The sequence below is a fragment of the Microtus pennsylvanicus genome, chromosome 18, assembly GCF_037038515.1.
Source record: "Microtus pennsylvanicus isolate mMicPen1 chromosome 18, mMicPen1.hap1, whole genome shotgun sequence".
In the NCBI taxonomy this organism is placed as follows: Eukaryota; Metazoa; Chordata; class Mammalia; order Rodentia; family Cricetidae; genus Microtus; species Microtus pennsylvanicus.
The window spans coordinates 2,606,922-2,620,733 of record NC_134596.1 but is presented as its reverse complement, the minus strand read 5'-3'; the positions used below and the strand labels follow the sequence as shown (position 1 = coordinate 2,620,733).

At 52.6% G+C, this 13,812-nt stretch overlaps 1 protein-coding gene across 4 annotated transcripts in view; it reads left to right on the top strand.

Moving 5' to 3' along the window:
• Window positions 1-13,812, top strand: part of Myh14 (myosin heavy chain 14) — a 60,560-nt gene that overhangs the window by 23,860 nt on the left and 22,888 nt on the right. For all 4 annotated transcript variants that reach the window (XM_075953189.1, XM_075953187.1, XM_075953188.1 and 1 more), the window contains 10 exons: window positions 3,977-4,072; window positions 5,805-5,923; window positions 7,015-7,167; window positions 7,253-7,426; window positions 7,952-8,125; window positions 8,431-8,545; window positions 11,549-11,736; window positions 12,389-12,510; window positions 12,950-13,019; window positions 13,377-13,537. In XM_075953189.1, coding sequence (XP_075809304.1) covers window positions 3,977-4,072; window positions 5,805-5,923; window positions 7,015-7,167; window positions 7,253-7,426; window positions 7,952-8,125; window positions 8,431-8,545; window positions 11,549-11,736; window positions 12,389-12,510; window positions 12,950-13,019; window positions 13,377-13,537 — 1,372 coding nt within the window. The remainder of the gene's footprint in view (window positions 1-3,976; window positions 4,073-5,804; window positions 5,924-7,014; window positions 7,168-7,252; window positions 7,427-7,951; window positions 8,126-8,430; window positions 8,546-11,548; window positions 11,737-12,388; window positions 12,511-12,949; window positions 13,020-13,376; window positions 13,538-13,812) is intronic.

Below are 13,812 nucleotides of genomic sequence, written 5' to 3'. Positions count from 1 at the left end.
CCCAGACCCGCACTGGGAGATTCTAGGCAAGAATTAGCCAGATCCTAATCTCGGATGGGTTTAGCTGGGAGGAGCCATGTCATTACTGACCACAAGGTGGCACCAGCTCCCCACTGCAGCTCTGGACCTGAGTGCCCTCCATTCCTCCAGGAGTGGCAGACAGTCTCCTTGCGTTCCCTTAGTATGGAGTAGAGCCAACCCTCTTTGCATAGACTCGGGTCAAGGATGAGACAGAAAGAGATGGCAGAGTGGCCGTGGACCCAATTAACGCACTACCAGCCATGCAGATGAATTCTGGTGTGCCACCCAAGAGCAGCCTGGGCGGACGGCGTTTGGGACTCAAACCTCTGTGTGTCTCTTCTCTTTGTGTCTTTCCCTCCCAGCCTTAGGTACTGTAAATGCCAGGCTGCAAGCTGAACAGTTTGTGAGTCACCATGTGGGTGGTGAGATTTGAACCCTGGTCCTCTGTAAAGGCGGCAGCCAGTGCTCTTTCTTAGTCACTGAACCATCTCTCCAGGCTCTTTCCAGCCAGTTCTGCCTTTCAACACTGGGCTTCTGTTTAAATATTTGCTGTTTTGTTTTATTCTTTTTTCACATTTATTTACTTGATGTTTTTGTAAGCATGCATGTGTGCTCTGTCAGAAAACAACTTAGTGAAGTCAACTCTCTACTTTCACCTTGTAGGGCCTGGGAATTGAACTCGGGCAATCAGCCTTGGTGGCAAGCCCCTTCATCAGCTAAGCCAGCTCATCAACCCTGGATTGCTGTCTGTTGTTGAGACAGTTTGTAGCTCAGGCTGGCTTTGAAATCCTGATCCTCCTGCTTCCATTTCCCAAATGCTGGGATGACAAGCATGTACCACTATAGAGTGTGTGCGTGCACATGCATGTGTGTGTGTGCGTGCATACGTGTGCGTGCGTGTGTGTGCATGTGTATGTGTGTGCTTGCATTTCTGTGTGTGTGTGTGTGTGTATGCATGCGTGTGTGTGTGTGTGTGTGTATGCATGCGTGTGTGTGTGTGCGTGACCCCAGTTTCTTTGGGTGTGCTGTGTGCAGGTACTTACCTGCATTACAATACCTTACTGTATGACGGACAGGAAAGCTCACACAGCTCCAGCTGGAATCTTGGCTCTGCCAGCTTATGAAATGAGTGATGCTGATTTGTGAATCATGTGCCTCAGTTTACCCATCTGTCAAGCTGGGCTCATAGGCAGCAGGGTCCACCTTCTAGAGCTGTGTTTGAAGGTCAGGTGCTTGGAATGAATGTGGTGTAGGGAAGAGTAAATAATCCATGTTTGTTGACTGGGTAAACTAGGGAATGAAACAGCTGTTGGGGGGGGGCAGTGCATGCTGTGTGGTCCCTAATGTTGCCATGGAGACAGCTGATGCAAACACAGCTGCAGCAGCCCATCATTGACCCCAATGCCAGTGCCCTCAAAGAACAGAATGTCTCAGAAGGGTGACCAAGTTTCGATAGCAAAACCAGTAGCTGGGACGGAGAGGTGGCTCAGTGGTTAGGAGCATGGGCTGCAGTCCCAGAGGGCCTGGGTTTGATTCCCAGCACCCATATGACAGCTCTTGTGCTTCTAACTCCAGTGCCAGGGTATCTGGCCCCTTCCTCTGGCCTCTGTGGGCACTGTGGGCACACGATGCACAGATACATGCAAGCGAAACACCCATACACATAAATTAAAAATCAGCGGAAACAACGGCAAGGTGGTCAGCAGCAGTTCTTCACCCCCACCCCATGGTCTCCTGACTGACAGGCTGAGCTGTTTCTCCACAGTGCACCGCGTGTCCTCCAGGGGGCAGCACGACCCCGGTTCTCCAAGCACCTAGCATCCCTTATGGAAAAACTCACGCTGGCACGAAGCATTCGCAAAATCAAATTCACTTTCTCCCTAGATTGATTGTAATCCCAAATCCTACTGGGGCCAGAGGTCTCTGAGATCTGTGGCTGACATCTTACACAAAAACCTGGATGTAGGAGCTGGGGCTGGGGCTTAGGCCCAGGCTGGGGCCCAGTTGGTAGAGCCTGTCACTATCACCAGAACTGATAAAACCAGGCATGGTGCTGTCTTGCCATCCCAACACCAGGGAAGTGGAGGCAGGAGATCACCCTCAGTTACATCAAAAGGTACAAGCCAGCCTGGGATACGTGAGGCCAATCTCAAGGAGTCAAACAAAAACAAAACAACAACAACAAAGACTTGGAAATAGAAATTGGGATGGGAATAAATTTATTTAAAGGCTAAAAGAATCCTTTGTTCCGTCCAGGAAATGGGCCAGCAAGAAAACTTAATAAGTAAAGAAGCTTGCTGCCAAGCCTCCAGCCTGAGTTCAGTTCCTGAAGTCCACTTGGTAGAAGGAGAAAACCAACTCCTAAGTTGTCCTCTGACCCCACATATGTGCTGTGGGGCACACACACATGCATGCGCGCGCACACACACACACACCACAACAAATAATTGTGGAAAGAGTGTGGCACACACCCTTGATCCCAGCACTCAGGAGACAGGCTGGCAGGTCTGGAGTTTACAGTCAGCCTGGTTTCCATAGGGAGTTCCAGGACAGCCAGAACTATGTAAGGAGACCCTGGCTCAACTCCTCCCTCCAAGAGACAGGAAGCATGTATGTGCAGATCACACTGAGGTGACTGAGCACAGCTTTCTGGGGGCGCCCCCTCCAGTCGCCAGAATTTCAGGGTATTCAGCCCTTTTGGGGAATTTTCTAGAGAAATCTTAGCTCTTTATGTTCTCTTCTTTCAGAGGCTCCGATTGTGGCCACTCAGAGCAGGGTAGTGTGATCTGGCTCCAAGAACCGTCAGTCAACATCAGAGAAAGATGCTTAGCTATGTCAGTTCAGACCAGTGGCCTTTCTGGGGTTCTCTTGGTTTCCTAACTTAATATGTTTGGAATTTTTAAAAAAGATATGTGTGTGTGCGCGCGCGTGTGCACGCCTGTAAGTACCTACAGAAACCAGGAGCTGGAGTTATATGGGTACTGGAACAGAACTTGGATCCTTTGAAGAGCATGTTCCTGAACCATGGAGCAGTTCTTGCCGTGTGAGCTGCCTGGCAGCTCAGTGCTGCAGCAAAGAGGCTTTGGTGACCAACTTGGAAAACACCGTGAGACTCACTCACTGTGGCGTTGACTTTAATACCCTTGGCCACAAGCTCAGTGTGTCAGCAGTGAGGCCGGGAGATGGGGAGATGGCTCAGTGGGAAGAGCACACGCTGATGAGCTTGAGGAGCTGACTTCCAATACCAGATACTCACACAGTGTTGGGCATGGGGCTAGCAAGGCCACTCCAAGGGCAAAGGGGCTTGCTGCCAGACCTGATGACCTTCACTCAGTCTGGAGCCCGGCAGTTTGGCTAGACTAGCTGGCCACTGAGCCTCAAGAATCCCCGTCTCTCCCTCTTTAGTACCGGGGTTTCAGACATGCACCTGCTTTTTATGTGGGTGCTAGGGAATCAGACTCAGGTCCTTGTTCTTGCACAGGCTGCTTTACTGACTGAGCCGTCTCCCCAGCTCAACATCTGGCTTATTTTGAATGTTTTATAAATCATTTCTCTGTTCATGGGCAGACAGGACAAAGCAAGGCTTGAACACAGAAAGCTGAGTATATTGACTCTGATGCTTGTTTAAAGATATATTTATTTTTTATGTATACAGTGTCTTGCTTGCAGGCCAGAAGAGGGCACAAGATCCCATTACAGATGGTTGTGAGCCACCATGTGGTTGCTGGGAATTGAACTCAGGACCTCTGGAAGAGCAGCCAGTGCTCTTAACCTCTGAGCCATCCCTCCAGACCACCTCCCCCCACCTCCCACCCCCTGCAGTGTTTTTTAAAGTCCAAATAAGCTCACAGATGAGCTTTCAGTTCTGGGGTACTGAGCACAACCTTGGGGTTCCTGCAGCGTGATTAGAAGTCTGGAGTCCCAGCCCCACATGCTCTTCTGTTCCGCTCCACAGCCATGCTGCGCACCATCTCCGCTGTCCTCCAGTTCGGCAACATCGTCCTGAAGAGAGAGCGCAACACAGACCAAGCCACCATGCCTGACAACACAGGTACCCCTGGGCCAGGGTCCTCTGCCTGTTCCTTACACATCCGCAGGGCAGCTCTGACCCGCGCCCTGCTGGGGACAGCCCGGTCACTGCAGGAAATGGTCAGAGTGATGCCCTCCTGCAGCTCTGGGTCCTTCTAACTCTTGATCCTCGCGCCTTTACGTCTCTGAGGCTGGAGTTGCAGGCCTCTGCCTCCACACCCGGGCTCATATCCCCTCCTTGTTTTTGTTAAACAGTGAAAATTACTAATTCTCCCTGCCCTCTGCTTCCTGTTCATTATTTGACACTGTGTCCTGTGTAACCCAAGATGGCCTTGAACTCCTAAACCTCTTGCATCCACTTTTTGTTTTGTTTTGTTTTTTGGTTTTGGTTTTGTTTTTCGAGACAGGGTTTCTCTGTAGCTTTGGACCCTGTCATGGAACTCACTCTGTAGACCAGGCTGGCCTCAGACTTGAAGCCAGCCTCCCAAATGCGGGGATTTGGTTGCCACGGAAGAAGAGACAACTGCCCACAGTCAGACCCCTGAGATGTCTGCATCCTAGGCCGTCTCCCCTGGGGTTTTCCAACCCTGTGCTCCTGTAACTGGAGATGGAGACAGAAATAGAGTTGGCCGGCTCCCTCTGGACATCCGAAGGCTCTGTCCTGGTTATAAAAGCCTCCAGCTCACTCCCAAACTCTGCACAGCTCTGAAAAATCTGGGGAACTGGGGCACTGCTCCCCACCCACCCAGCCCTGCAGTGCCTACTGTGGCCACTGGGGGCGCCACTTACCAGCCTGGCAGTGCCCCCTTTGCCACACCTTTTAATTGAGGGTCGGCATTACAAGTCTTTTGGTGGGGTAGAGCGGAGAGGGGTCGAGGCAGGGTTCCTCTGTTTAGTCCTGGCTGTCCGGGAACTCACTCTGTAGACCACGCTGGTCTTTAACTCAGAGATCCTCCCACCTCAGCCTCCGTAGTGCTGGAATTAAAGGCGTGTGCACCACTGCCTGGCTACTGGCCTTCCTGAAACTGGCTGCTTTTTCCATTAATGCTTTATGTGGTGTTTCTCGAACTCTGCGGTTGGGAGCATCGGGTTCAGACAGGATCTCGTTTGGCCCCTAACCAGCTTTATAGTTGAGGATGACCTCAATTTCCTGATCCTCCTGCCTCAGACTCAGCTGCTGGGAGGTAGTATGTGTCACCATGTCTGCCTCTGGCGCCTTTTTTATGTATTTCTTTCTGGGCTCCTCTTTTGCCTTCTACGGAGTAAGCCTTCCCTCCGTGAAGCTGACGGGTGCCTGGAAACACGGCTCGATTCAGGGTTTAATTCAGAGTAGAAAGGGAAACACTCCTCCCACACAGCCTCGCCGTGCTCCGCCACAAACATCCATCTATTTAACGTCTTAGTGCTGAGGTGCTTTTCCTGCTAGTTTTCCTCAGGCACTCGGGACACGGCTACGAAGAGTGGGGAGCCACCTCCATCTCCGCTCAGCCAGGGGTGTGTGCTGGTGTTCTATTGGTGTTTGATAAATCAATCTCGCCTGAAGGCCAGAGGCAAAGCTAAAGCCACTAGAGGTCAGGCCATGGTGACACACACCAGGATTTGGGAGACAGAGTCAGATGGATCTCTGTGAATTCAAGGCCACCTTGGCTACACAAGATTTTTATTATTTGTTCTTAGCTGAGCTGCAGTGGTACTCCTCCCTCAAGCCCTCCCCTTTCCCAGTGCTAACTCCTCTCTCCCCCCCCCACCCCCAGCTGCCCAGAAGCTCTGCCGCCTCTTGGGACTCGGGGTGACCGACTTCTCCAGAGCCCTTCTCACGCCCCGCATCAAAGTTGGCCGAGATTATGTTCAGAAAGCACAGACCAAGGAACAGGTAGGCAGAACCCAACTGTGCGGGGCAGGAAGAACTGGCTGGGGAGGTGGAGACAGGAGGGTTCCTGGCTCTCACCGGTCAGCCATTCTAGCTAAGTGCAGCGAGAGGCAGGCTGGGGAGTGACTCCTCCTGAGGAGAGACACCTGAGCTTGACCTCTGGCCTCTGCACACTCATGTGGGCCCACATTCACGCGCACACACACACACACACATAAACAAAATAAACACTTCCCTCAAGGGACTTGGGAAGTACTAGGGAGGTGGTTCTCAATCTTCCTGATGCTGTGACCCTTTAATACAGTTCCTCATGTTGTGACCTCAACAACAAAAAATGTTCCGTTGCCACTTTGTAACTGCAATTTGATTGTGAAATGTAATGTAAATATCTGATATGTGACTGTGTGGGGGTCATGACCCACAGGTTGAGAAGCGCTGTGCTAGGGAGACTCAGCAGGTGAATGAAAAGGATTCTCCCATTCTGTGGCTTCCCCTCTGAAGGGTTTAGTGATGTCAGAACAGAGCCAGACGGGGACAGGAAGGAGGTGCTGTGGGAGGCTGGGGAGTGGCTTGATTTCATTTGTCCTTTATATAAATATGGCTATTGCAATAGTTAGTTCCTTAGGCTACATATATAGGCAAGCAAACTCAGGGCTGCTGTCACAACCCAGGTAAAGATGGTGGCTCAGACTCAGTAGTGACAGAGAGATGACCACAGGTGGAAATTACTGGGAACAGGAAGGAGCTGGGAATCGCTGGCTTTCTGCCTCATGCACAGCCTCTAAGAACAGAGAAGCTGAGACATGGAGAGGATGAGATCACACATCCTCTGAGTGTCTGTACTGGAATTAACACCGGACGCTTGAATCTGGAGCTCACTGTGCTATAGAAACCGATTTAAGCGGTGGAGGAGGGCAGGAGCCTGGTGCACTCTGGGACTTCAGTGATGGCAGAGTGTTACGTGTGTGGTCCTGTTTAGTGTTCATACTCAAGCAGTTGGGAGACGAACGGCAAAGGCAGCAGGTTCGGGGTGCCCTGCTTGATTCCCACCCAGTGTCACGTGCTGGGCCTCACCACAGCATCTTACTCTGTAGGCTGACTTCGCCTTGGAGGCTCTGGCCAAAGCTACCTACGAGCGCCTCTTCCGCTGGCTAGTTCTGCGGCTCAACCGTGCCCTGGACAGAAGTCCACGGCAGGGCGCCTCCTTCCTGGGCATCCTGGACATCGCCGGCTTTGAGATATTCCAGGTGTGCACCCTTGTCTTGCTGTCCCCCTCTCCAGTCCCAGTGCCTCTGACCCTGCTCACCGCTCTATCCCACAATCCTCTCGTAGCTGAACTCCTTCGAGCAGCTGTGCATCAACTACACAAATGAGAAGCTGCAGCAGCTGTTCAACCACACCATGTTCGTGCTGGAGCAGGAGGAGTACCAGCGCGAGGGCATCCCCTGGACCTTCTTGGATTTTGGCTTGGACCTGCAGCCTTGCATTGATCTCATTGAGCGGCCGGTGAGGGGGCAGAACAAATGGGCCGTAGCCCAGAGCCTCAGTGCTCCACCCCGCCCACGGCTAGACCCACGCAGTTCTGCCCACCGCCTAGACTCTCAAAGCTTGTCCCTGACCATCACCGACTCTTGAAGCTCTGTCTTGTCCACTGGCACCACCCAGAAAGCTTGGCTCCACCTACTACCCAGCCCCGCCCTACTCTGCCCCACCCATCCTGGAGAATGCTCCTTCTCCACCTGCTGTAGCTAGCGCCCTCACGGACTGAAAGAGGAAATGTCCCCCAGTTGCCCCATCCCTGTGACCAGTGGGCTCTCTGGACCACGCAGGTCCCACTTGAGTTCCAGACATTGGGTCAGTGTGTAGCTCCGTCTGGTGATGGAGCCTAACGCCTTGTGCATGCTAGGCAGGCAGGTGCTCAGGTGCTGAAGTCCCCAACCTCAAACCACTTCATGTCACGGACAGCTAGCCGCAGCCCGTGCCCACAGGTGCCACATCTGACTTCTGTTCCTTCCTTCACCCGTTGGTCAGGCCAACCCTCCAGGTCTCTTGGCCCTGCTGGACGAGGAGTGCTGGTTCCCCAAGGCCACGGACAAGTCTTTCGTGGAGAAGGTAGCCCAGGAGCAGGGCAGCCACCCCAAGTTCCAGCGCCCCAGACACCTGCGGGATCAGGCGGACTTCAGCGTCCTGCACTATGCAGGCAAGGTGAGGGCTAGGCTGGCTGTGGACCATGCAAGGGTCCGGGGATCTCCGCTTGGCTCTGGGATATAGGCTCCCATGACACAGGGCTCAACCACCTGTGAAATTCCACAGAGGTGGCCCTTGGTGGGAACAGACTGTGCTTGAGAATTGAGGAGGCCTGTGTGGCCAGAGCAGAATGAACTAGAAGAATGTTGTGGTTATGGAGGGCAAAGAGATGGGCTGCAGGAGGGTGGGGGTGTAGAGAAGGCCATGTCAAACACCTGTGTCGGGAGCCCAAGTCACACTGTAATCTGCCTGGTTCCCTTCAGGTTGACTACAAAGCCAATGAGTGGTTGATGAAGAACATGGACCCATTGAATGACAGCGTGGCTGCCTTGCTTCACCAGAGCACCGATCGTCTGACGGCTGAGATCTGGAAGGATGGTAAGGTCCCCTTCCCAGCGCCTGTGCTCCTTCCCACCCCCAGTGGGAGCAGCAGCTAGAGGGAGAGAGGGATGGTGGGTGGGTGGGTGTGTGGACCAGGGGGTTGGGGGAGGAGTCAGTGAGTAGATAGATTGGATTGATTGGGGGATGAGTGAGTGGCTGGGTTGGTAATGAGGAGGATGGGCAGGTCAGTAGATATCTAGATGGGTGAGTAGATAGATGGAAGGCTGGATGGGTTGAGGAGTGGGTTGGGTGGATGCATGCATGCATGAATGTGTTATCTTAAATTAGCAACATACACAAGGATAAGAAATATATTCTCATGGACATATTAGTGTCAGTAATAGTCTCCTATGCAATCAGACCAGAAAAATAAGTGCAGTCGTCCTTGAGACCCACAGGACAGTGGGCCACTCGGAGACCATAGTTTTACACTTGACATACACATCTTCCCGTATACTTTTTCCCTCTCTCCCTGTAGGTTGAGTCATCCCTCATCCTATTTATTTAACACAATGCAAATGACATGTAGATAGCTGTTATACTATTATGATATGCAAATAGCCACTATACTATTATAATATGCAAATTATGTGTAAATAGCTGTTACCCTATCACATAGAGAATGTGGTAGGAAAAAGCCTGTTCTGTGTTCAGTACATACTCTTTTCCTTAGAATATTTTTAATTAGTTGTTCAATCACGAGTTACAGAGCCTGAATATGTGGAAAGCTGACTTTATATAGATATTTTTAGTCAGGCATGGTGGCGCACGCCTTTAATCCCTGCAGTCAGGGGGCAGAAGCAAATGGATCTTTGTGAGTTTGAGCCCAGCCTGGTCTACATCATGAATTCTAGAACAGCCAGGGCTACAGAGAGACCCTGTCTCAAAAAAGAAACTTTAAAAAAAACTTAAAAAGGAAAATGAAAGAAAATAAACAAGTTGGGCCGTTCCTTAAAATCAGATCTGCATTGGGCTGGAAAATGGCTCCCTGGCTAAGAGCAGACATGCTCTAGCAGGGAACCCGTGTCAGGTGGCTCACAGCAGCCTGGGCTCCATGGGCACCTGCACTCACTTACGAGTGTGCACACACACTATTAAAAATAAGAAAAATAAATCCTTTCTAAAAACCATGACCCCACCCCCGCTGCGCACCCATGTGCCTGGCTCTGAGAACAGTCCTGGTCTTCGAGCTGAGTGGGGCCTCTAACATAGCCGCCTTAAAGTGCAGGAGTGGGGGAAGGGTGGGGAATTGGGCCACTTTAAGTTCATCTCACTTACAGCCGCCTTGATCCTGGAATTAATTGATCGCCCTGCATCCTAGCAGCCAGGGCAATGGGCAATGGGTACCCCAGGTGGAGTGGGTATATCAAGTTGATCATTGAGCTACCTGGCATCCAGGACAAAAAGGGCTAACCAAGAAAACAAGTGTGACTTTAGCTCCTAAGGTGTCTGTATTATTAGTATTTTTTGCTACCAAATTCTCAGGAATGAAATGACCTCAGGGCACTGATGTAAAGGTGAACAGGCTTGAAAGGTCGCTGCCAGCTTGCTCTGTGCTAACTACCGTTCTTTCTTTCTCTTCCTCTCGCCTTCTCCCCTGCCATCTCACAATCTCTCCCACCACTGCCATCTTCCCTGCCCTCCCTGCCCGTCCCTAGAACAAGGGGGCCTCCAACAGTTCACTTTACTTGGCTCCTTCCCATCGTCACCCCCTGGACCTGCGGGGAGACTCAGCTCTGGCACTTCTCCGCCAGGGGGTGGGTTTCTCTGTGCACCCACGGGTGAGGCTTGTAGAACACAGTTGACGGGGACCGTGGGAGGGGTCCTGGGTGGATATGTTGGTCCCCGCTCCTGTCCCTCCTTTCTGAGCCCTTGGTGGTTCTGGAGCCTTCTAGCTAGACCATGTAATAAAAATACACAAATGGGGCCAGCAAAATGGCTCAGCAAGTGAAGGTGTGTGTACTGTCAAGACTGAGCTCAGTCTCCCAAGGACCTACACGGTGGAAGGAGAGAACCAGCTCCCACAGGTTGTCCTCCACACATGCCCTGTACACACACAGAGACACATACGCACACATACACACACATACACACATTCATGTGCATGCACACATACGCACACATACACACACTCACATACACACATTCATGTGCACGCACACATATGCACACATAAACACATACGCACATACGCACACATACACTCACACATACACACATTCATGTGCCTGCACACACATGTACATGCACATACATACATACACACGCGCACACACATACACTCACATTGTGCTAACATTTTAAGAAGGGCATCTCCTGAACACAATGTGCAAATAAGAAAACAAGCACAGCTGGACGATGGCGCACACCTTTAATCCCAGCACCCAGGAGGCAGAGGCAGGCTGATCTCTGTGAGTTCAAGGCCAGCCTGTTCTACATAGAAAGTTCCAGGACAACTGGGACTACACAGAGAAACCCTGTCTTGGAAAACAAAAAGAAACAAACAGAAAAAAAGGAAGGTGAAGAGGAATAAAGAGGAAGAAAAAACACAGAGAGGTTATATATCTTGCTCAAGGTCACACAGCCAGTAAGTGCTAGAGTAGGGATTTGAACCCAGAACCTTAGCTCTTCCTTATGCTGTAGGAATACAATCAATGATATCTGTTGTTTTGAAAATGACTGACTGCATAGGAGCACCAGAGAGAGTTGAACTTGTGGGGTGGCAGGTCACGTGAAGACTCACTGCCAGGTTCTGACCCTGGCTTTCTGGTTTCTGAGCTATGTAACCTTGAAGCCAGTAGCTGCATCTCTGACCCTCTGTCTGCCTGTCAACTGCACGCCTCTGACCAGGCCAAGAAGCAATGTTATGTACGACATGCCAGGTCCCGTAAACAGCGAGGCGTTCGGTCTCAGAGTCTCAGCAGCTGGGTGTGGTGGCTGAGGGAGGAGGATGGCGGAATCTGTAGCTAACTGACCTTGGTCCTCTTTGTCCCTCCACAGTGGAAGGCATTGTGGGGCTGGAGCAGGTGAGCAGCCTTGGGGATGGCCCTCCGGGAGGCCGCCCCCGCCGTGGAATGTTCCGGACTGTGGGGCAGCTCTACAAGGAGTCTCTGAGCCGCCTCATGGCCACACTCAGCAACACCAACCCCAGTTTTGTCCGCTGCATCGTCCCCAACCATGAGAAGAGGGTGAGTGGGAGGCCCGTCAGCTCGATGCGCTGAGTGGGCACAAGTGGCTGCCGTGTCTGGTTCTCTGCTCCTGTGACTTAAACTTTTTGAATGTCCACTGTGTGGCAGAGAGATGAGCCTCTTCCAGTTCCTCCTGTGTCTGCAAGGAGCTAACAAGTGCAGGGAGAGCATCCAGTTCTCCCATTTGCTGGTAGACAGGGCATGTGATAAACACACATTCAGCCACCCACCCACTGTGAATGTTTAGGTGAATCTGGAGAGTTAGAAGGGTCAGGTTGGTTTTGCCTGGCTCTGGAGTCACAGGAGGCTCCCTGGAGGGGCGGGGCCTGAGCTGCACAGCCCAGGCAGTTTTCCAAGTGGAGATGGCTTGTGCCAACACCCCGAGGCAGGTGAGAGCATAGCAAGAACAGGAACGGGAAAAGGCTGCTGGGATAAGAGGTGGCACAGGCCAGGCCCGTCTATCAGCCACCTACAGCAGCAGTTCAAAGCCAGCCTGGGCAACTTAGTAACACCTTGTTTCAAATAAAATATAGAAAGAGGGCCGAGGGTGCTGCTCGGTGGTAAGGCTCCATCCTAGAATCCCCCAGTGAGAGGCTGGTCCTGATCGTGGCGCCCCTGGTGGCCACCACTGACCCTGCCGTCACCCCTGCAGGCTGGGAAACTGGAGCCACGCCTGGTGCTGGACCAGCTCCGCTGTAACGGGGTCCTCGAGGGTATCCGCATCTGCCGCCAGGGCTTCCCCAACCGCATCCTCTTCCAGGAGTTCCGCCAGCGGTGAGCAGGGCCCGCGAAGGGCTCCAGGGGCCTGGGTAGAAGGGGAGCCAAGTCCCTTCGAGTACCATCTCAGCCTGGGGTTTGCCGCCAGGTCATTGAGTCTCAGTTTCCCTTCTGTGGTATATGAGAGGGGAAGGGGGAATGTGCAGAGTTAGCATCCTCTACTTTAAAACTGAACTTGAAGCTGGGCATAGTGGCACATGTCTTTAATCCTGGGATAGATCCAGGAAGATCTCTTGAGATCGGGGCCAGCCTGATCTACATAGAAAGTTCCAGGCCAACCAGAGCTACACAGCGAGTGAGAGCCTGTCTCAAAACAAAGCAGTGTTTCAAAAATGTTCCAGTGCTACGGTTAGCATGCCTCATTTCTACCAGGCCTTGTTCATATGGTCTCTCACGACACGCGGCCCTCTTCCCCTCTCTGTCCCCTCGGTTGCAGCTATGAGATCCTCACTCCAAACGCCATTCCCAAGGGCTTCATGGATGGCAAGCAGGCCTGTGAGAAGATGGTATGTAGGGGCAGGGGCCTATGTTTTGGGGGACGAGGCCTGTGGAGGGGTGAGGCTTTGTGGTTTGCGCCTGGGCCTGCTTAGTGGGTGGGGCCTATGGCTGGGAGTGGGGCCTGTAGATGGGGGCAGTGCTAACTGCATACGCAGGGCCTTTGGTGTTGGGGTGGGATATATGGGAAGGGTTGCATGGGGCCTTAGGGTGGAGTGGGGCCCATAGCATGGGAGTGGGGTCTGTGGCAGGTGCAGCACCTGGACAGGGAATTCAGGTGCTGGGGGAGGGCGAGGGAACCTCCCCATTGTTCCTCCTGATACCGGTTCCCTTTCTCCATCTCCTCCTTCCCCGTTCTCACCTCCCAGATCCAGGCCCTGGAGCTAGACCCCAACCTATACCGTGTTGGCCAAAGCAAGATCTTCTTCCGTGCTGGAGTCCTGGCCCAGCTGGAGGAGGAGCGGGATCTGAAGGTTACCGACATCATAGTGTCTTTCCAGGCAGCGGCTCGGGGTTACCTGGCCCGCAGGTGAGGGAGGCCAGGCTAGGCTGGGCTGAGGCCTGCACACTCCCAGAGGGAGCTCGGGTCCTACATGCTGTAGGGGTTCAGAAAGCTGGGGTCCAGCAAGATATGTTTGGCCTCAACTTATTGCTCAGACCCCAGTTGGAGGGGCGACATGTCTTGCTGGAAGCTGCCTGACTGAGACAGATAAGAAGCTGGTCTGTGTAAGGGCCTGTGACAAGCGCCTGGCCTGTCTCAGGATGCAGGCAGGTGGAGAGCAGTTTCTTCTCTCCTCAGAACAG